The sequence below is a fragment of the Equus przewalskii genome, chromosome 17, assembly GCF_037783145.1.
Source record: "Equus przewalskii isolate Varuska chromosome 17, EquPr2, whole genome shotgun sequence".
NCBI lineage: Eukaryota > Metazoa > Chordata > Mammalia > Perissodactyla > Equidae > Equus > Equus przewalskii.
In genome coordinates this window covers 73,503-94,351 of record NC_091847.1, presented here as the reverse complement: position 1 = coordinate 94,351, position 20,849 = coordinate 73,503, and the positions used below count along the sequence as shown (strand labels likewise).

At 54.0% G+C, this 20,849-nt stretch overlaps 1 protein-coding gene across 1 annotated transcript; it reads right to left on the bottom strand.

Moving 5' to 3' along the window:
• Positions 1–530: 530 nt before the first annotated feature.
• Positions 531–20,179, bottom strand: LOC103541906 (prespore protein Dp87-like). Its single transcript, XM_070580908.1, has 9 exons — positions 20,107–20,179; positions 14,445–14,562; positions 13,465–13,555; positions 12,560–12,668; positions 5,416–5,608; positions 4,872–5,008; positions 3,805–3,946; positions 2,535–2,658; positions 531–2,178 (listed from the first exon to the last, which is right to left on the bottom strand). Exons 2-9 carry the CDS (start codon positions 14,558–14,560, stop codon positions 1,852–1,854), a joined length of 1,239 nt encoding a protein of 412 aa, XP_070437009.1. The 5' UTR covers positions 14,561–14,562; positions 20,107–20,179; the 3' UTR covers positions 531–1,851.
• Between the last annotated feature and the right edge of the window lie 670 nt (positions 20,180–20,849).

The window sequence follows — 20,849 nt, the reverse complement described above, 5'->3', positions numbered from 1 at the left end:
GGGGCAAAAATGACCGAGAGGGCAGAGGTCACCAAAGGGGAGTCCCTCCTGGAGGAAGAGGGGCCTGTTGACGCTTAAATGTCAAGAGCGAGGGAGTTCTCTTGACCGGGTTCCTCCCCGAAGCCCCTGTGCGGAGGCCGCCTGGCTCAGCCCGGCCTCTCCTGTTCGCTTACATGCACTGATCTGCACTGACACCTCCCTCTGGGGACCACTCTGGGAGTTTAACGTTTCAGAAAAATGAAACAAATTTTAATGTTAAATACCCTAAACAGTCCCGACTCTCTGCCTATCTGCTAACAGCTCTGGTACGCAGCTTCAGCTGCGGCGAAGTCCATCTGTCTATCATCCACCCAGCCATCTACCTACCTACCCATCCAGCTTCTCTTTCTCACTACTGGCCACCCCTTCAGTCCTCTGTGTCAGGACAGTAGACCCACTTACGATAATAGATACCTGGTGTCCCACTGGGTTGATATGCCATATCTCTGCCTAGATATTTTCCTATTACGGGGCCTCTGTGGTGTTTGGTGTTTTTGTTTTGTTTTTGTGTTAAAAATCTGTGGTGTTTTGAACATCTTTACGTAAATGACTTTCTTTCCCCCCTCAGGTTCTCTCCAGGAATCATTGGATCACAGGGTGGGAACTGCCTGGCAGCTCCTGCTGCATCTGCCGACTGAGTCCAGCAGCCCTGGGCAGGGTAGTGGGGGAGAGGCCCTGTCCACGGCGGTGCCTTGCCAGGGCTTCCGCAGTTGCGTTTACTTTCAGTAATGAGTAGGTGCACGTCACACAAAAGTGGCTTCGCTTCACATGTCCTTCCTTGCCAGCCCGGCTGTGCCTTTTCCTAGTGATAGCAGATTTGTGTTTGGTCCTTTTTCAGGTGGGAGCCGGAAGCTGACATTAGAACTTTGGCGCTTTCCTTACTGTCTCGTGTTTTCATGGCCCTGTTTGATGGCTGAGGTTCCTCCAGCTCTGCCCCTGCAGTAGTGTCATCCTATCTTCAGTGGGAGCTCCCTGTCACCCTTGGGCAGTGAGCCCCAGAGGGCAGGAGCTGGGCCTTCACCTTCTGGTATGTTCCCCTGACCCCAGCCCAGGCCTCTGTGCCGAGGCCAGCCTTGCCTCTAGGAGGCCCAGTGGGGCCTGAACTCCCCGGGGTGGAGGTGTTAGAACCAGGCCCACAGTGATGGCCAGGAAGGCACAGCCCCTGGGGCTTGGCCAGGCCGGCTCTGCCACAGAAAGCCCCAGGGTGGCACGGCTGGCAGTCTTCCACGCGGGCGGCCCCAGGGGCCTCTCTGAAAGTGCCCTGGGCAGAGAAAAGGACACCGCCAAGGTCAGGGTCCTGGAGGCCAGAATGAGGGCTCCGGGCCTGGACAGACAGGCTGCTCTGCCAGGAAAGGAGCAGGCAGGCCCTCCTGCTGTGCCCCGGACAGACAGGGCTGCAGGGAGGGGACAGCCTGCGCAAGGACTGAGCCCCCACGACACTTGCAAGAATGGCGGTGTTTACTTTTCGAGAGACCAAAAGTGTTTGGCAGCAAAACACCCACCCAGAAGGGAATGTTGTAACCAGAACTCACAGCAGATTTTGATAGCAGGCCGGAAGAGAGAGTAGAGGACACCAGGTCATCTGAAGAGGGGTGTGTATCTCTGGGAGAGGAGGCCCTCCCTGGCTTGTGGGGGAGTGGAGAGAGAGGGGCTCCTGGAGGCTGCAGATCCAAGGCTGCTGCGCCCCTGCTGGGAGCCCCTCCTGAGCCTCCTCTCCAGCTCCCCAGCCCCTCCCTCCTCCTCCTGGCTTCCCTCCCACCTCTACACCCCGGGTCACTTTGCACCTTGTGGCATTCTGCTCTAGCACCACTCTCAGAAAGCAGCTGCGGGAAAGTGAGTGGTTGGGCCGTCCTCTGAATGGGGACCAGAGGCAGAGGGCTGGCATGTAGTCATGTCACAGTGAAGAGATGTCACCCATCCCAACCACCAGTACAGGGCTGGTGGCTCCAGAGCCTTCCCATGCAGAAGTGAACAGATGCCAGAAGGCTGAGGGGAGCGTCTCACCACCGGGCAGGGGATGGACAGCAGGCCCCGGGCTGGGCAGTAGTGCCCGGGTGGACACGCCGTGGGGCCAGCCAGCTTCGTCTGGTTGCAAAGTGTTCCTCCTGGGCACTGCTGGCACCAGAGATGGCCTGGGCCCTGGAGAGGAGGGTTGGCCATAAGGTTGGTTTCCTTCCACACCTCTAACATTTGGTTTGGGCCTGGGCATAGCAGACACTCAGGAACTGTGTTGAATGAAAGTGGGAATGCTGCTGCCCGGGCCCCAGGCTCTGTGTGTGCACCTCCCTTTCCGAGGAGCGCGGCTCGGAGCAGGGCAGATGCTAGGAGAACTGAGGTGCTCTCTGAGCATCTGGCGTGGTCCACAGATGGTCAGTGCTGGGAGGAGGGGACCCAGGACGGAGGCTTCGCTAAGCCTCCTCACCTCCCTTTAGGAATTTAGGATCCTCCTACTTCCGGGCCCTCTGAGGGATGGCGTCTGTCCTGGGAACCCTTACTGAGAAGCTGCCAGCGCTGCATGGCCATGGAGTGGTGGTGCCGGGCTCAGGGCAGTGGTGGCCAGCGGGGCACAGCACACAGGCCACAGCCAGCCTCGTATCTGGACTCTGGCGGGCGGTTCCCCTAGAGGAGGAGCAGAGAGCTGGAGGTGTGGCAGCCGTCCTGGGGGAGAGGCTGTGACGTCCACATGGGGTCACCATTGCCAGAGGCGGGGAGCCCTCCACTGCCCCCAGCCTCACCCACAGGGTCGAGGGCTGAGTCCCAGCCTGGCAGCAGGCCCCAGAGTCAGGCTGTGGATGAGGCTGCTGTGGCTCCAGGCGTGGCCTAGTGCATTGAGAGAGGTTTTAAAACCAGGCTAATGGGCTCAGAGTGCTGCTTTTAAAAGCTGTCTCTTGCCCCACTTTGCCATTTTCTCTGTTGGTGCGGTCTCTCTCTCCCTGTCTCAGTCTTGACTGCTTTGTAAGATGCTCTGTACAATAAGGTGGTAAGAAGACAGATGCTTTTCCTGTCAAAAGTCTCTCCCTGCTTTGCTGTTTGCCTGTTAACTTGGTTTATGGCACCTTTGAAGGACAGACGCTTGAGGCCCTGCATGCAGACGCCATGTTCTTTTCCTCGGTTACTTCTGCCTTTCATGTCATGCTCAGATTTTCCACATTCTCTTAGATCTCATAAAGATGCTATATTTTGTTTTTTACATTGAAATCTGTATTTGATTTGAAATTTTTTTTGGTTACTGCTGTTTTCACTTTTTGCATGAAGAACATGTATTGCATTTTTTAATGTGGAAAACTCTAAGTTGTGTTTTTTGACTGGAGGAATAAAAGGCACATCTTCATAAAACAGTAAAATCACCAGAGAACCCCAGAGCTTAGGCCAAATGACCTCTATTGAGACCTCGGCTGGAATTAGCTTCCAGAGTGCTTGGGTTTTGGGGTGGGCTGTTCTGAAGCAGCTTCTCTGTGGAGGGGTGGGTGCACTCCCCAGGCGACTCCAGCCCAGAGTGAGTTCTCTCTCTTTCAACACTGGGGCCCGTGGGGCTGAGGTGCAGCGCCCAGGCCAGCCCGTCCCCCTGCAGCCCTGAGCCGGGCCCACATCTCCTGTTCCTCTGTGTCTTGTCTGAACAAGCTGCCAGGTGCCAAGGGCAGGCTGGGTGGTTGTCTCTCTTTACACATCCCTCGGTGCCCAGAACAGTGCTGGGCTCTGGCATGTACTCGATAAACAGGTGGTAACTTAACTTCATGAACAGCTACACCCCTCAGCCTCTCTTACCGTGGGCAGAGCACAGGCTTGGGGGCCCCCCTGGGGCAGAAGGCCCCTGGGGGACAGGGCAGACAGTCTTCCACCTGGCCGTTGCCTGCCTGAGAGCTGTAGGTGCCCGCTGGGCAGGGGAACTGGGTACCCCACTTTGTACCTGTTTCAGAGAGAAGGGGAAGGGTCTGAGGAGGGAAGAGGGGTGCCAGAACTGCATCATCCAAGCACAGAGCTCCCCATTTTACTCCCTGGGGACAATTCCTCAAGGGAGGCCACTGGAGAAGCAGCAGGGGACAGGGGTGCCACTTACCTGGGACCCAACCTTTGTCTACGTGGAAACGCCCCGTGAACCCCCAGTTAGGATGCTCAGTGGCTGACCAGTCCGAGTCTGTCTCTCAGGAAGGCCTTCCTGAGATCTAACCTTAATCTGGGGAGGTGTGCAGGCTGGCCCATGGCATTCCCTTCTTGCACTCACCTGTGACCTTGCCAGGGCAGACCCTGGCCCCACTCACCTTGTGGGCAGTAATGCCCAGCTTTGCATGTCCCTGAGGGCACCTGGGCTCCGCTGATGCAGAACCAGCCCCTGGGGCAGGGTGCACACGCCCTGCTGGTGGTCAGTCCAGGCTGGTTACTCCAGGTGCCCAGGGTCACACTGGAACTGGGTTGGCTGTTTGGTGCCCCGAGGGCAATAACAGCCAGCTGGGCAGGAGATGGGGGGCCAGTTTGGACCCCCGGCTCCTGCACACACAGTCCTGAACTGGGCCCAGAGTAGCAGCAGCCCCTCTAGCCGTATCCCGCTGGCAAGTGGCAGGGACACGGGCTGGGGCTGGCATTGGGGAAGGGGCATCTGGGTTGGCAGTGGCCCAGAGGCTGCCCCATCTGGACAGCGGGGTGGGGACTCAGTGCTCTACATGCTCCCTTCCTTGGGCATCCTAAGGTGAGGTGTACCGTGCTCTTTGTGGGGAACAAAGGGGCTGCAGGCCAAGGTCTGTTTTTTGGCCTCCCTGCCTTGGAGTGGAGCTGGGCTTTGACCCAAAGGTAGGGTCCAGCAGGCAGTAAGCTTGCCTTTCTGCCTTCTCACTCACCCCTAGGACAGGCCAGTCTGGTGGGGCAAATCTCACAGTGCGACAGGTTGGAGAGGTTGGTGTGGTTGCTGAAGGTCCCAGGTGGGCAGGCGTGGCGGGGAGCGTGCAGACAGGAGGAGCCCACAAGGCACACATACCTATGACACCCATGGAGTTGGAGCCAGGTATGTACCCACTGGATGGAGGCTAACATCTTGGAGAGTCACAGTCAAATCCCATTGTGTCCACCAGCCTGCTGTGTGGCTTTGGCACAGTAACTTGGCCTCTCTGAACTCCCTTTTCCCCACAGAAAAACCAGGATTTCCCTAGCTGCCTCCTGAGCATGCTCAGGCCCTAGTGCTCCTGTGGGAGGTTCTGGAGTGCCCTGGGCTGACGTGACACTGAGCCCTGATCTGGAGCCAGGGGCCCTCCCAGGACATCGAGGGGGATGGATGCTTGGAAAAGCCTTGGCTGACCCTGAGAGTCTGACCCTCTGACAGCGGTAGAGGAAGGACTCTGAGCCCCCAGCCAGTCACCCCATTGTTGAGAAATCAAACCCCCTTACCCCGGTGCACACTCCGCGTCTGGCTGAGGCAGCCCCGCCTGGGTGCAGGCCCTGCCTGCTGGGCAGGGAGCACAGTCTGCGGCTTCATCCTGGCCTGGGTGGGGACTGAATGTGCCTGGCTGGCACGGGATGAGGTGGGTGGCCCTGTTGGGGCAGAAGTGTCCTGCTGGGCACTGCAGACATTGGCCAAGAACTGGGGAGAAAAGAACCCACATCACTGTAGTTCTCTCTGAAGGGCGTGGGCTGCTGGCTAGGCGCCAGTGCTGTCGGGCCCCTCTGCTCTCTACCCAGGGCTGGGGCCCGGGGGAGCTCCCGCTGCCTCAGTGGCACAGCCCATGGACTGCCGTGATGGGGAGTCTTCCAGCTTCTCAGGCCCCCATTTTCCTTTCTATAAAATGGAGATCATAACATGTCTTCCCAGGCTTGCTGTGAGGACTAGATATGACACTGATCCATGTGACAGAGCGCTGCCCAGTGCCGGGCACATGGCAAGCCTTAGCGAGTGCTAGTTACACCAACACAGCTGCCATGCCCCTGGGGGAAGGTGACACTTTCAGGCTGCCCTGGCTCATGCTAGCCCCACGTTCACTGTCCTTGGAGGCTCCATGACTTCTCAGTTCCTACTTCGCCTGTTTCTCTGGCCCTGAGAACTGCTGCCCTCACTCTGCCCTCAAGAGAGAACTGGGCTCTTGGTGAGGGAGTTACTGTCTGACGGCAGGTGGTGCTGCTTGACCGCCCCTCACTCTCCAACTCCTGGGACCAAGGAGGAAATGGCTGCTGCCTGCCCAGCTTGGCCCTCTCCTTCAGGGGCTGGCCCTGGGTGCGGGTTGGCCTTGGCCCTGGCCTCAAAGGAGATGCCAGCATTGGGTGAGGAGCATGCTCCTGCATGGCTCCGAGGAATGGCCCAGAGGGTTGGTGGCTTCAGAACTTCATGGAAAAGTAGGCAGAGACCTCATCACAGGAATCTATTTCTTTGAGCCATTTACTCAGGACTAGGCCCTGTCCTTGGGGAACAGCCTGAGAACTGGGTGAAATAGAGGCTCTGAGGAGTTTGTCCCTGGGATCTCTTTCTCATCCTGTCAAAGCCTGGCCAATATCCACCCTTTTCCGGGGTGGGGGACTTCCAGGCATTTTGGAGCGGTGCGGGGAAATGGGACAGATGTGAGTCTGCACTGTGACCTCACACTGTGCAACCCAAGCCACTCAGTTGACCTCTGAAGTCCAGAGAGGATTATGAGCTCCAGCCCCTGGGCTCGTAGATGGCACTACAGGAGCGAATACATGTGGTAACACTTGGTGCAGAGCCTGACATCCAGTAGATGCTCCAGCCCCATCCTACCAGCGCCTGGAACCCTGCCCCGTGCTTGGGGCCCTTCCTCACTGCCAGGTCAGACATGTACTGTGTCACACAGGGTCACAGACTCAGAATGTCAGAGCTGGGTGGGGCCTCAAAGGCCATGGATGCTTTGACTAAACGAATGTACCTTCTTTTTCCCCAGACCCATTCTTCCAAGGTGGGAGGAGACATTGTTGATGGTGGTGATTGTGAAGACAACAGGAGCTCTTTGCTGAACACTCACTAGGTGCCAAGCTCAGTGCAAGGCCCTTTCCATAGGCTGTCTCGCCTGATGTTCACAACAGCCTTATGAGGCAAATATTACTGCCTTTCTTTTAAAGATGAGGCTCAGAGAGGTGAAGGAACTTGCTGATATTACACAGTCAGTAAATAGCAGATCTGGGACATCCCTTCCCTGCTCCCCACATGGTGGTTCTCTAAGCCCCTGCTCCAGACCACTCCCGCCAAAGGCCTCCCTTGTTCCTGTGAGCACTCTCGTTCCTCACTTTAAAACTGTTCATTTCTTTTTCTACATGTCCTTAGTGTTGGTGGTGCCCAGCCACATCACCCCTCTGTCTTTATGCTCTATGTTGTGTGCAAATGAATGAAAGAAACCTTAACTAAATTGGACTTGGGAAGGCCTGTAAGGGGTGCTCTCAGCTCATCACCCATCCTCAATTACACCAAACAGGAAGTACAACTACTTTACTATGAAGGAAGATTTTCCTCCACACCTGGCAACAGCTCAGCCAATGAGAAATGCTGCAGCCCAGCCAATCAGAAACGCCACAGCTCAGCCAATGAGAAATGCCACAGCTCAGCCAATCAGAAACGCTACAGCCCAGCCAATGAGAAATGCTGGAGCCCAGCCAATGAGAAACACCACAGCTCAGCCAATAAGAAGCCATTTCCGCCCTGAAGTGTTACTTCCCCCAATGGACTTTCCTTTAGAACAGCTGCTACCTACTCCCCTTTTCTCTATAAAAGCAGCTCCCCTCCTTTGTTTTCTGGATTTACCTATGGTTTCCCATAGCATGCACATCCCCAATTGTAATTCTTTCTGCTATTCCTGAATAAACTCATTTTGACATAAAGTAATAGGCAAATTTGCCTTTCAAGTTGACAGTTGAATAATTTGGGCTGCCTTTGAACTTGCTGAACAGGTCCTGATCTTCCCAGCTGAGCACAGAGAACTCTCAGAGCTGGGGGCCTGATGGGTCTGCTGGACCCAGGCTGTGGCTCTCCTGGTGTTTGGCCCTCACCAGTGCCCGGACACGCTGCTGGGCATAGTCAGCATTGTCAGTTCAGCTTCCGTTAGCCTTTGAATAAGCACCTAATTAGTAAAGTTAGAAGAAAGCCACTCTTCCCATTCCTCGCATTGTGCAAACAGCAGGCAGAATTCAGAACTGACCTGCTGAGCAGAAGCTGGCGTTGGAGTGCAGAGTCTCTCTCTTGTCCTTGAAGCTCCTGGCTGGGCACAGTGCAGCAACAGCACTGTCTGGGCAGATGTGTTCTGTGAGGGGAAGCCTCATGGGTGGGTCCCACCAGGGTGCAGGGCTGCATCTTAGGAGGAGCTCAAAGGCTGAGGGAGGGTGGGCTGGGAGTCCTGGACCAGGGCTGACCTCTGATGGGGTCTGCACTACCCAGGACGTGCCTGGGCCCCACCTGGGGCCCTGGGGTGGCATTACTGCCAGGTAGAAGGTCAGGGCAGCAAAGTCTTTGCTCTCTGCCTCTCTAAAAAGCTGCTGCTTCTGCTCGGAGGGCTCTCCCTGCCCTCCCTGACTGACTGAATCCTGACACCTTCCGGGCCTGGCTCCAATGTCCACTCCTCCAAGAACCCTCCCTTACCAAGCAGACTCTCTCTGTCTGAGCTTCAGTGGCTCTGTCCCTACCTTGATTCAACCCTCTCCACAGTGCAGTGTAGGGACGGTTCAGGTGTCTGTCATTCCCCTGACGGGGAGCTCCTAGGGCCTGGGTACTGGCCCTGTGCCTGGCATGTGCAGGTGCTCAAGGAGAGTGTGCGAGGCAAAGCATGGGAGGATGGGGGACCAGTGGAGCCCCGGGTTGGCTGTGCTCCTCTTTCCACTGCCACCCCTCCAGCCCTCCTGCCACTGCAGTGTAACCTTTGGTCCCCCTCTGAGGCAGCCCAATGCTTAGCCGAGGACCTTGCCTGACTCTGGTCCTGCCATGTACTTCCCCAGGGTGCTTCTCACTGAGGGGCCCTCTTTGTCCCACAGGAAGTGGCTATTTAGCTTAAGTCTCCTCTCTCTCTGCTGACAACCATTTACACAGTGAGCTTTCCCCCCAGCCCTGGGACCTGGCCTGCCCCACAGCACACACCAAAAGAGCAGGTGGGCACAGGAGAGGCTGGGTAACATTGAGGTGGGGGCAGTATCCCCCACAGAAGGAGAGGGAAGAGATTAGAAGCCACGACTGCTCACACAGGTGTCAGCACCTGCCATGTCAGCCTTGCTTCTCTCCCTGCCCACGGATGCAGGTGCTCCCTCTCCATACCCCTCCCTCTACTGCCCTTTGGTCACTGCACTGGAGTGCAGCCACATTTCGTTTTCAACCTGAACAAAATTAACAGGGTAAATCTTTTGCTGCTGAAAGAAAAACTTACACAGTCCCAAAGTTAACAATAGTAAAAATAATGAATGCCTTGAGATGTCCTCTTTCTGGTCTTCAGAGCCCAAGTGTGTCATGGGCCTGTGAGTGCTGCTGATGGCCAGAGAGGCACCTTGAAGCCCAGTTCCTGGTTTCCTCTCCTCTGGCCACCCCACTCTGAGGTCTGGGGTGCCCTGGTTGTTAGGGGCTTGGTACTCTCTGGTGTCCCCTCTTTTCTCCATATGGATTCTCCTCCCTCTGGCCCTCAGTGTCCTTCATGATCTTTGTCACTCCGACCCTATCCTTGCATGGCAATGGCATCATCTGTGCACCCTTGAGTGGGACAGGGGTTCCACAAGCATCTTCTCTTGAGAGGGAAGACAAAAGGATTGTAGGAGTCAGAGCAGTGGGGAGGGAAGGTAACTGGGTGAGAGGACCTCTTTATCCCTTTCCCCCTGACATTTCTGGGTTATGGGATGAAGGACAGTCCTACCCAGGCCTCTCCCCAGCCCACTCCCGTCTGTCTATCCTGCTCCTGCTTCTAAGAACATGGGCAATAATGGGCTTCTTGAACACTCAGAAGCAGAATAGAGGAACAGGGGAATAGAGAACAGAGGAAGGATAGGGGGACTGTATGTGTTGGAGGCTGCATGGCTTGCAGAGAAGGCTCCATACCAATGGGAAGCAGAGCCTCCTGGGAAGTGACAAAGCTCTTGTCCCTGAGAAGAGGCATCTAATTGCCTGTTAGTCATCTTTAGCCACAGAGTTCTCAGCTGGATGTGAGGAGCCTGGTTATGACCACAGGAGCTACCAGTTACTGAGTATCTACTTTGAGCTTTTGACATATGACTTTTTATGACTATTAAAGGCATATTTACGGGCCAGCCCTGTGGCCGAGTAGTTAAATTTGTGCGCTCTGCTTCGGTGGCCCAGGGTTTTGCAGGTTTGAATCCTGGGTGCAGACGTGGCACCGCTCATCAGGCCACGCTGAGGCGGTGTCCCACATAGCACAAGCAGAGGCACTCACAACTGGAATCTACAACTCTGTACTGGGGGCTTTGGGGAGAAGAACAAAAAAAAAAAAAAAAGAAGACTGACAACAGTTGTTAGCTCAGGTGCCAATTTTTAAAAGAAAAAAAGGCATATTTAGTCACTATTATTATCAACTCCACTTTAGAGATAAGGAAAGAGAGGCTGAGGAAAATTTAAATAGCCTTCCCAAATACACAGATGACCATAAGAAAAGCCTCAATAGATTTCAAAAGATTGAAATATCACAGAGTATGTTTTCTGACCACAGTGGAGTGGTCAGAAATGGTTAAAATGGAAATCAGTAAGATATATAGAAAAGCTCCAAATATTTGGGAATTAAACAACACACTTCAAAACAACCCATTGGTCAAAAAATGTCACAAAGAAAATAGAAAACCTTTTAACTTGAATGATAATGAAAACCCTACATCATAAAGTTTGTGAGATGTAGCTAAAGAAGTGCATAGATTCAAATTTATAGGCTTAAATGCCTGTAAATATTAAATGTCTATAAGTTAAATGCCTAGATTAAAAAGAAGAAAAGTATAAAATCAATGATCTGTTTTCACCTTAAGAAACTAGAAAAAGAGGATCAAATTAAAACCAAGGCAAGTATAAGGAAAGGTATAATAACAGCAGGAATCAATGAAATAGAAAAATTTCAAGTAAGGAAAAATCAACAAAACTAAAAGCTAGTTCTTTGAAAAGACAAATAAAACTGATAAAGCTCTAACCAGACTGATCAAAAAAAGAAAAGAAAGAACACAAAGTGACAAAATCAGGAATGAAAAAGAGTTGGAGTTGTTTATACTATCCCCTTACAATCCTTTTAGTGTGTCATCTGCAGTAATGTCTCCTTTCATTCCTGATATTGTCACAAACTAGAAATAGAAGAGAACTTCCTCAAGCCGATTAAAGACATCCATAAAAAACTAGAGCTAACATCATACATAATAGTAAAAGACTGAATGCTTTCCCCCAAGATTTAGAACAAAGCAAGGACGTTCAATTCTATTCAAAATAGCATTAGAGTTCATAGGCAATGTAATAAGGCAAGAAAATAATAAAATGAAAAGTTTTCATTCACAGGTAACACGGTTGTGTGAAGAGAAAATCCTGAGAAATCTACACACACACACAAGAGCCATGATAACAAATAAATGAAGCAGTAAGATTGAAGGATACAAGGTCAATATAAAAAAGTCAATACTAGCCAGGTTCTCAAAGAAGTATTTGTACACCCATGTTCATAGCAGCATTATTCACAACAGCTAAAACGTAGAAGCAAGCCAAGTGTCCATCAACAGATAAATGGATAATCAAAATGTGGTATATATGTAGAATGGAATATTACTCAGCCTTAAAAAATAAGGAAATTGACATATGCTACATCATGGATGAATTTTGAGGATATAATGCTAAGTGAAATAAGCCAGTCACAAAAAGACAACTGTATGATTCCACTGATATGAGTTACCTGGAGTGGTCAAATTCATAGAGACAGAAAGGAGAATGGCGGCTGCCAGGGGCTGGGGGAGCAGGGAGTGGACAGTTATTCTTTAGTGGATACAGAGCTGCAGTTTTACCAGATGAAAAGAGTTATGGAGATTGATGGTGGGATGATTGGACATTAGGAATGTATTCAGTACCACTGAACTGCACATTGAAAAATGGGTAAGATGCTAAGTTTTATATGTATTTTACCACAATAAAAAAAATGGAAAAAATCAATATTAGCTACAAACAATTGGAAATTGAAATAAAAAATACAACTCCACTTACAATAACATCTCGAACCATGAAATGCTTGGAGATAAATTTAACAAAATATACGTAGCAGGCCCTGCCCACAATAAACTGTACAACGCTGTCAAGATCACACGTCCAGTTAAAGAGCAGAGCCAGCTCTTGGACCATCTTCTGATGCTCACGCCCTTCACCCCTCTGCATGCTTCCATCCCTCTGAGTTGTCTCATTTCATTCTCCCCACAGCCCTTTGGGTGTGTGTTTGGGGCTCGGGGATAGCTGAACTCCGCCCCTCAGAAACCACCTGGACTCCCCGGGGCACACAGGCCAATCCGAGCACTATGGACCCCCAGCACTCTCCTGGGCCAACCTGTGCCAGTTCTTCCCAAACGTCATTCAGGTCCCCAGCCCGCTCTCACCTACCTGTGGGGAAGGGCTGGCAGCTGGGGCCTCTGTCTGTGAAGAAGTATCCCAGGGGGCAGAAGACGTAGCCAGCATTCTGCGAGCTTGGCTTCTGTCTAGTCAGGCACCACTGAGCGACATTAAGGAAAAAAAGATGAAAGGGTAGGTTGAGACTAACACTTGTGCCTCGATGCTGCTGACAGTTGGGATTTCAGGTCAGGTGCCTACTTTGCCAAGTATCTCTGTAGCTCACTTAACCTTTCTGTCCTTCTAATTTCCTTGGTAAAAGAAACTCACCACCAGCACTGCCTCCCTGTGTCGTGGTGATGTGGCCCACGGAGCTCCATGGCTAAGGGTGGTCCTCACCTTCTCATGGAACACTTTTTGCAGCTCCAGTACTTACCGCCTTGAGCTGTAGCCGCTGCTGGGGCACAGCTCTAAAGGGTGGCAAGCTCCCAGGGCACAGAGGCCTGCCTGACCCTTGTCCTCTGTACCCAGTGTGGCACACAGCAGGTGCCTGGTGCCACGTGGTGAGTGACTGAGTCATGAGGTGGCTGCTGTGGCTGTTTGCTTCACAGCCCCATAGTGTCTATCTTAACTGCATGTCACGTGGGAATGCTGGCTCTGAACCTTCCAACACTCCACATGCAGCTTCTCATTTGATCCCCACAGCAGTCTGAGAGGTGGGCCATGCTTGCTTCCAGGTTAAGCTGGCTTAGCCAGGCCCAGGTGCTGCGTTGGAAGTGGCTGGGGGTGTCAGCCGTCTCTCCAGGGACAGCATCGCCACCTGGCCTTTACCCTGTCAGGGAGGATGAGGATTGTTCCTGATCCCAAGAGATTTAGCCTCTGCTGGGGACTTCGTGATAACCTCCACGCCCCCCATCCAGGAATGGTTGAGACAGGAGCCGCCCTCCCCTGAGAGTCACCTGGCACTCCTTGCTGTCTATGAGTCCTGGGAGCTCAGCGCAGGTTCGGCAGGTGGGGCATGGCTGCAGAGTTGTCCTGCCACCCAAACACCTGCAAGAGCCAAAGGAAGCTGTGCGACTGGGGAGAGGCCCCTGCATGCCCAGGAGGCCACCCAGCCAGGGGACAGTGGGGCCTTGATGGCATCAGAGGTGGCACTGAGGCCCTTCACGCCTGGCCTGGGTACATTCTAGCTGCCACCAGCCTGGGTAGACCATTGCCTGGCTGACCATCTGGGCCGCTTTCTGCCTGCCCCAACTGCGACTGGCTGCACAGAGAGGGGAGACTGTCCCTGAGTGGATGACTCAGAGCTGATGCCCAATGCCAAGGGGCCTGGGGACAGGGTCAGCCCCACATCGGCCCCTGGGAGGCCTTGCCTCAGGCTGTCTGTGCAGGGTCCCCAGACCAGTCTGACCACTTAGGGCTTGCCCTGGGGGCTGAAAGAGAAGGGGTTGGAGCTGTGGAGTCATGGGCTGAGGCATGATCTTCATCTGGTGCGAGGAGGGACCACCAGCAGCAGGAGCCACTAACAGTGAGCCTGGAGAGAGCAGACGGCCTGACAGCCGGCCCACTTCCCAGGTGAGGACTCACCAGGTCACAGGACAGGTGAAAGCAGAGCCTGACCGGAGCCCATGTCTCCTGCATCCACCATCCACCTTGGATGTGACTGAGATCAGGAGATGTAGGCACTGGGTCCCAGGCAAGCTCTGGGGACCAAGTGGTCAGGATCACTGGACCCTGCCTCAGACAGGGCTCCTCCCTCTGGGAGCTCATCACACTTGGGGCCATCATAGAAGGGATCTGTACAGGCTGCCCTCCACGAGACCCCTTTCCTCCAGGCAGAGGGCAGCCCCCAGCCTCCCCCTACCCCTCGCCCTGCAGCATTGCCCTTCCTGCCTTTTCCCTCCTCTCTGTCTGGGGTAGGAGGGTGTCTGCTCCTTACCAAAAGCCAAAGGGGCACGGCACGCAGCTTCTCTCCACGGAGTGCTGGCCTGGCGAGCGGGTGATGAGGCACAGGAGGGTGCAGTGGGCCCCACTGCAGGGAGAGAAGGTGACCATCCCTGTGAAGAGCAGAGGGGAGGGGCAAGGTTGTGGTGAAAGCGCTGCTCCCCATTCTGAGCCGGGCCTTCTCCCATGATGATGTTACTTCAGCAAAAGCCTGCAGCTACCGCAGACTGTCATAACAAGTGGGCCTTCACTGAGAACGTGGCGGGGTGGCTGGCGCTGCGGATGATGGCTCTTCTGGACACAGCCAGCATGAGACACAGGAAGAGAAAAGCACGAAGATCGTGTGACAGGGGCCACGGGTTGGCTGAGAGGCCCCCTGATCCCCAGAGGTCTGGCGCTGAGGCCCTCATGGTTTTGCTGTCACCTTCACCTCCTAGAATTTCCAGGCTCTCAGACCATCCTGCAGTGGGCAGCACAGAATCGCAGAGCTGATATTTCATCTGGGCAGCCCTCTCACTTTACATGGGAAGAAGCTGGGACTCAAAGAGGTTGCATGACTGGCCAGAGCCACCCTGAGGCCCTGGTGGAAGGGCCAGAGTGGAGGTGGGGGGGGGGGTGGGGCGGCGGGCGTGCACAGGGCTCCTGCCAGTGTCCACCTTGCTGTTCAGGGGCCCCCTCCCTTGTGCTCCTGTCACCACACTGCCCTCTAAGAAAACTCTGTTGGCCTGAAGACCCCAGGAAGGGCTTTCCCTCAAAACTGCTCAGCAAATCCTTATGGGGGAGCCCAAGGGGATCCAGGTGCTGGTGGGGAAGCCACAGGCTTTGGGGATGGACAGATCTGGTTTAGGTCCCAGCTCCTCCACCTACTACCAGTTAGCAACTTCTCTCCACCTCAGTCCTGTTGTTTCTTATTGGGACACAATACCCACCTCCGAGAATTGTGGACCGTACGTGAACAGGGTTTCATATGTTCATGATTTATACATTAGATAAATAAATACATAAAAATTTATATCTTTATATATGTGATACATAAAATATAAAGTTATATACAAGATTTATATTTTAAATAAATATATAAAAGATATAAGATTATATACATACATATACATATATATATAGAAAACTTTCATTTGATAACATGTACTACAAGTAGTAGTTTCACATGAGGCCCAAAAGGGCAGACAATTCTCAGAGAAAAGCCAACACCCGTTAGGGCACAGGAGCCACTCAGGGCTGCATGAGATTCAGGCCCTGAGAGAAGGTGCAGGGTGGAAGGACGAGGGGACCAGAGAAGGGGTGACTCTGAGGACTCGGGAAAGGAGGGAGTCTGTGCGCAGGAGGCAGCCTCACCCGGGTCAGGGAGAGAGTGGAGGCCTGCCGACGAGAGGAACACGAGTGCAGGTTAGGGAACCCAGAAAAGGGAGGCCAGTGGTGGGCGCCCCCCACCCCCCTCCACCCCCGGCCCTTCCCTTAGGGCACCAACCCAGCCAAGATGAAGGCTGCAGGCTGAGTTCACACCTGGACCTGGCACTTATTGATGGCATGTGCTAGGCCAAGCGATTAGCTCTCTCTGAGCCCCCAGTGTCCTCATCTGGAAAGAGAATGTTGGTCATATGTATGCACAGAGCTGACAAGAGGTCTCACAAAGAATGCAGGTAGAGGCCAGAGGCCCCAGCACACAGCACGCACCCAGAAGTCACGGCCATTATTTCACTGATCTTGTTGCTGACTCACCTGCATCGAGGGCGGCTAGCAGAGGAGCCAGGGCCATCCAGAGCACAGGCTGCGGCATGCTGCAGCAGTGATGGGGAAAGGCTGGACAGAGAATGTGCCAGATCCTTGGCCTGTCCAGGCTGGAGCATGTGACCCATCTGCTGTAACCTGACCTTCTGCAGCTGTCTTGGACCAGACCCAGTACACCTCCCACTAAGGTCCCCTGGGACCTGCAGCCTCCCTGAGAGCATCAGAGGAAGCGGGTGGGACGTGCTCTTTGCCAGAGCTCCCACCCCTCCTTCCAGGTGGCAAGCTGAGCAGAGCCAGACACCAGACTCGAGGGCCTTGCGAGACTTAGTGGCTGTGGGATCGGGGAAATAGCTTAGTCTTTTTCTGTCTCAATTTCCTCGGCTATAAAACTGAGATGATGAGAGTACCTAGCTCCTAGGACTGTGGGAGGGCTGCAGGAGTCCTGAGGTGTCCTCGGAGCAGCGCACACACACACTAGCTCAGCATCACTGCTAACTCACGTTTTTACTCGCTGAGTGTTTCCAGAGCTCCGACCGCTTGTCCAGCAGCATGCACGGGGCAGAGAAGTGGGAGTGCTGGCTCATGTCTCTAAGCTTAACTTAAAGATTACGAGACTATTAAAACCTAGTCGTCATAAACCAGTTAGCATTATGTGGCCCTCCTGTGGGCCGATTTCATTTCCTTTTCTCAGAGCCCTGCTGGGAGGTGTAATCTCTGCGGATGCAGTGGGAACAGTGACTTGCTTGAGGTGGCCGGCGAGGGTGAGTGAGCGGCAGAAGCTGGCCTGTGTGGGCCGAAGCCTGTGCCGACTCAGCACACCTCCTGTGGTGAAGTCTGTGGCTCTGGTGACCCCGGGGGACAGCTCAGACATGGGTGTAGATCCTCCATTATTTACGGAGAGCTGGCCCCTCTGAGGGAAGGGACCCTCACGGCTGGGTGGTGGGGGCTGGGGCTTTGCGGTTTTGGTTTGACTCGTGGGGCACGCTCCTCAGGTCTGGAGTACTGCGAGGTTGGGATGAAGACGTACCCCTACAGCCATCTCGGTGAGTATGGTGTTGGCTGTGACTGCTGATTTATGGTGGGGAGGGCCTCAGAGGACCTCAGAGCCCTCCAGGACGGGACCTGCCCACCCCTCCTGCCTCCGGCACATGACTCTCCCTCACCCCTGTGCCCAGCCAGAACACCACCTTTATGTTCCTCATGCACTTAAGGACCATTTTGGATTTGTGCTTAAAGATCACCTCTTCCCTGTCTATCTGTTAACTTTTCCCACACCGCCCTGTTTGAATTCTCTGACTTGCGCTTGGTACCACTGGTATTTATCTTATTTGTTTCTTCACAGATTGTCGATCTCTCCCCGCTGGACTCTCACCCCACGAGAACAGGGGCCCTGTCGGTCTGTCCTCTGTGGCCCCGATGCCCAGTGCAGGGCCTGGCTAGTGGCGGGTGCCTGGTGAGTCCTTGGGGCAGGGGTGAAGGCAGGACAGGTGCCCCGTCCCATGTCTCTGTCAGCTGCAGAGGGTTATCTTGCAGTCTTATGCAGACAGCCAGCAAACAAAGCAGATCAGAGTGGAGCAGCTATGGTGGGCTTGAAGGGAAGTGGGGGGCCCAGGGGCCCCTTCTCTCCCCCGTTTGCCCTACAGGAAGCTCCTGAGGCTCCGTGTACAACCCCCATTGCTCAGTTTAAGAACTACTGATCTGGTCCAGCTTCCTCATTTTCTGAAGGATAAACAAAGGCACGGAGAGGTGAGCTGGTGTGCCCAAGTTCACAGAGTGAGAGGCAGGCCTGGAGGAAAGCTGGGTCCCCTGACCTTGGCCTCAGGCTCTTTCTACTGCTCTCCATCACAAACCCAGATGGATGCTGCCCACATTGGTCTTCTCCCAGCTGTCTGGTCTGGGGCCACCTTTGGGTCAGCTGTACCCACACCTGCCTGGTCTCCTGTTCTCAGACAGAAGCCCAAGGTAAGCCCCAGCCCCAGCCTTCTCCCTGGAATTTGCTCCAAATGGCATCTGACACATGCCAGAGGGAAGGCAGGGCTCAGGTGCACTCACTGTCCTGGGGCCGCATGGGAGCACTGGGCCCTCAACAGGAGACCTGGCCGCTCCTGCTGTGGACATCTGCCCATGTTAGGAGGCCTGTGCACCTGTGCCCGCTGGAGCCCGCCGGCTCCATCCAGTGTGATGGAGCCTGACAACACGTCCTGCTGTGCATGTGCTTATGAAGTTCCGCATGCAACCCCTCTTTGTACAATTGGAAACTGAGACCCAGAAAGAGGCAGGGACTGGCTGAGGGCATAGTATGTGGGCAGAGTCAAGAAGAAAAGTGAGAATGCTAGTAGCCTCCTAGGCCAGGGCCCAACCCCTGCAATCATGTTTACTTTGGAAATGAGAGCCCTTAAGATCCTGGCGAACCCTCCCTACACCCTTCCAATCTGGGCCATTTTCCTTCCTACATCCCCACGAGCACATAGGAATGCACAAACAGGGCCAACTTCACAGTTGGGGATCACAGGAGGGTGGTTAAGGAGAGCAGATGCCCTGTAAGTGACAAGAGAAAGAGGAGAAAGGGGCTGGAGACAGCTCTGCAATGCAGTAGGGGCATCCATTCTCCTGGAAGATGTCCAGAGGTCCATAACATGAGGTCGACCCTCAATTTCCCAGTCTTGCTAGGGCAGGGCCATCTCCATAGTAGCCTCCAGAGGACAGGGCCTGGGGGCCTGCAGTCCACCCACTGGGCTCCTGGAACTGGGCTAAGCACACCCCATCCCCCAGTACAGAAGTACAGGAAAGAAGGCCTCAGTTTCCTTCTCCACAAATTGGACGCTTGCAGTGGCTGACCCCAAGGGCTCTGCATGCTTGGAAAGTCTGTAGACCTTGGCTCTCTACCAATGACCCACTGTGCTCCAAGGACATGTGAAGATGCTTTCCACTCCATGAAGGTCCTTGAGGGCAGAGAGGAGCTTGGGGAATGAGGCCTTGGGGTGGGGCAGAAGGAGGCAGAGCCAGGGGCTGAGAGTTGGGGGTCCAGGAACAAGGCCACTCACAGTTGGCTCCTCGGGGTCCTCATCTGGAAGTAGGGGGAGTCATTGCCCCAGCTGAGGTTGAAACTGAGGATGAAGGGGTTAAAATGTCCCTGGACTAGGGTGAAACCATGCCTGTACCCACAAAGTTAACGTAAGAAACAAAATTACCAGGGTTTCTGAACTTGCCTTCGGAACAGCAGGAGGACCACTTAGAAGAGAGGAACTTGCTGACAGCCCCCGCCTGATCAAGCATCTCACAGGAGCATGGGGAAGCCACAATGAAGCTTTAGCCACATGCCCCGCCTCCCCCAGCTAAAACTCCAAGTAAAAAGCCTTGCTTGTAGCTTTTTGAGGAGTTTGGGATTACAGCGTTAGCTGCCCATTCTCCTTGCTCAGCATTTCGCAAGTAATTCCTACTTTCTTCTACTACACCCAGTGTCAGAGATTGACTTGCTTTGCGACAGGTGAGTGAACCCACTTCAGGATGGCTTTTGAGCAAACTAGACACCCCAGAGGCAAAGGTGGGGGCAAGAGTATCTTCTGAGGTCTCTTCCAGGGCCCTGAAACCCTGCAGGTTCTGCTCTTTTACCCCTGGGGCTCTGGAGACCTTCTGCCTTGAGGACAAGGTTCCTGCCTGGGACTGCAGTGCTGGTGCTGACCACCAGGGGGCAGGCAGCGTCCTGGTTCAGTGGTGCCCACTGAGCTTTGTTGGAGCAACTGGAGCAGGAAGTCATGCAGAGGTCATTGTGGCCATGCCCCTGCCTCAGAAACAACGTGCACCTCCTATGGTTAGTGATCACCTCTACAGAATGAGCTGGTCAGAGGCAGGAAGAAGAGTGCCAGGATCTCCCCATTTATTTATTCAGAGATTGTGCTCTGAGAGCTCACCCTGTGCCAGGTGCCTCGGAGGGTCCAAGTCCAGAGCTGAAAATGGCCAAGTGGTCTCTGTCTTCCAGGAGCTTTCAGTCTGGAGGAGTGAAGGACAAAAGCACAGAAGGAAGACATGTGGAAGAAAGAGTAAGTGCTAACCCCAAATAAAGCAGGGCATTGTGAGGGAGGACCTGGCAGTCACTGGGTGGGAGGGTCTGAAAGGCCTCACTGGGTGACATCTGCTGGGACCGGGATGACAAGATGGAGTCAGCCCTGCATGAGTCTGAGAGCTGTGTGTCAGGGAGGAGGGACCATGGGTGCAGAGACTCACAGGCAGAAGTGAGTTTGACCAAAGGAGGTTAGAAAGGTAGCTAGAGGGAGCCTGGGAGGAGAGAGGAGCAGAGGGAGGAGGGCAGGGCCAGATCTTGGGACCTGGTAGATTGTTAGTTACCCCTTTTTCTCTGAAAACATTGCCCCAATATCTTGTATCTTAAAATTACAAATATTTAATGTAAATTTTGTGGTGAGGAATCCAGGCATGGATTAGCTTGGTTCTTCTGCTCAAGATGTCTCAAGGCTGAGGCTGCGGCCTCAACTGAGGCTTGACTGGTAGATTTGCTCCCAAGTTCACTCACTGGATTCAGGATGCTGACTTGGCTCAGACCGCGAGTTCCTTTCCATCTGTTGGCCTGGCCACTGCCTAGGTTCTCTCCTGTGTGGGCCCCTATGTAGGGCCGCACAAAACGTCTGTGCTTGGTTCC

Excerpts from the sequence above, each read along its gene's own strand:
- LOC103541906 (XM_070580908.1), bottom strand. The coding sequence starts at position 14,560 with ATGGTCACCTTCTCTCCCTGCAGTGGGGCCCACTGCACCCTCCTGTGC. Across the intron at positions 5,609-12,559 it reads CTGCCAGCCCTTCCCCACAG|TTCTTGGCCAATGTCTGCAG; the intron begins GTAGGTGAGAGC and ends TTTTCTCCCCAG. Across the intron at positions 2,179-2,534 it reads GCAGCGCTGGCAGCTTCTCA|GGCCCAGGCCATCTCTGGTG; the intron begins GTAAGGGTTCCC and ends CCTCCTCTCCAG.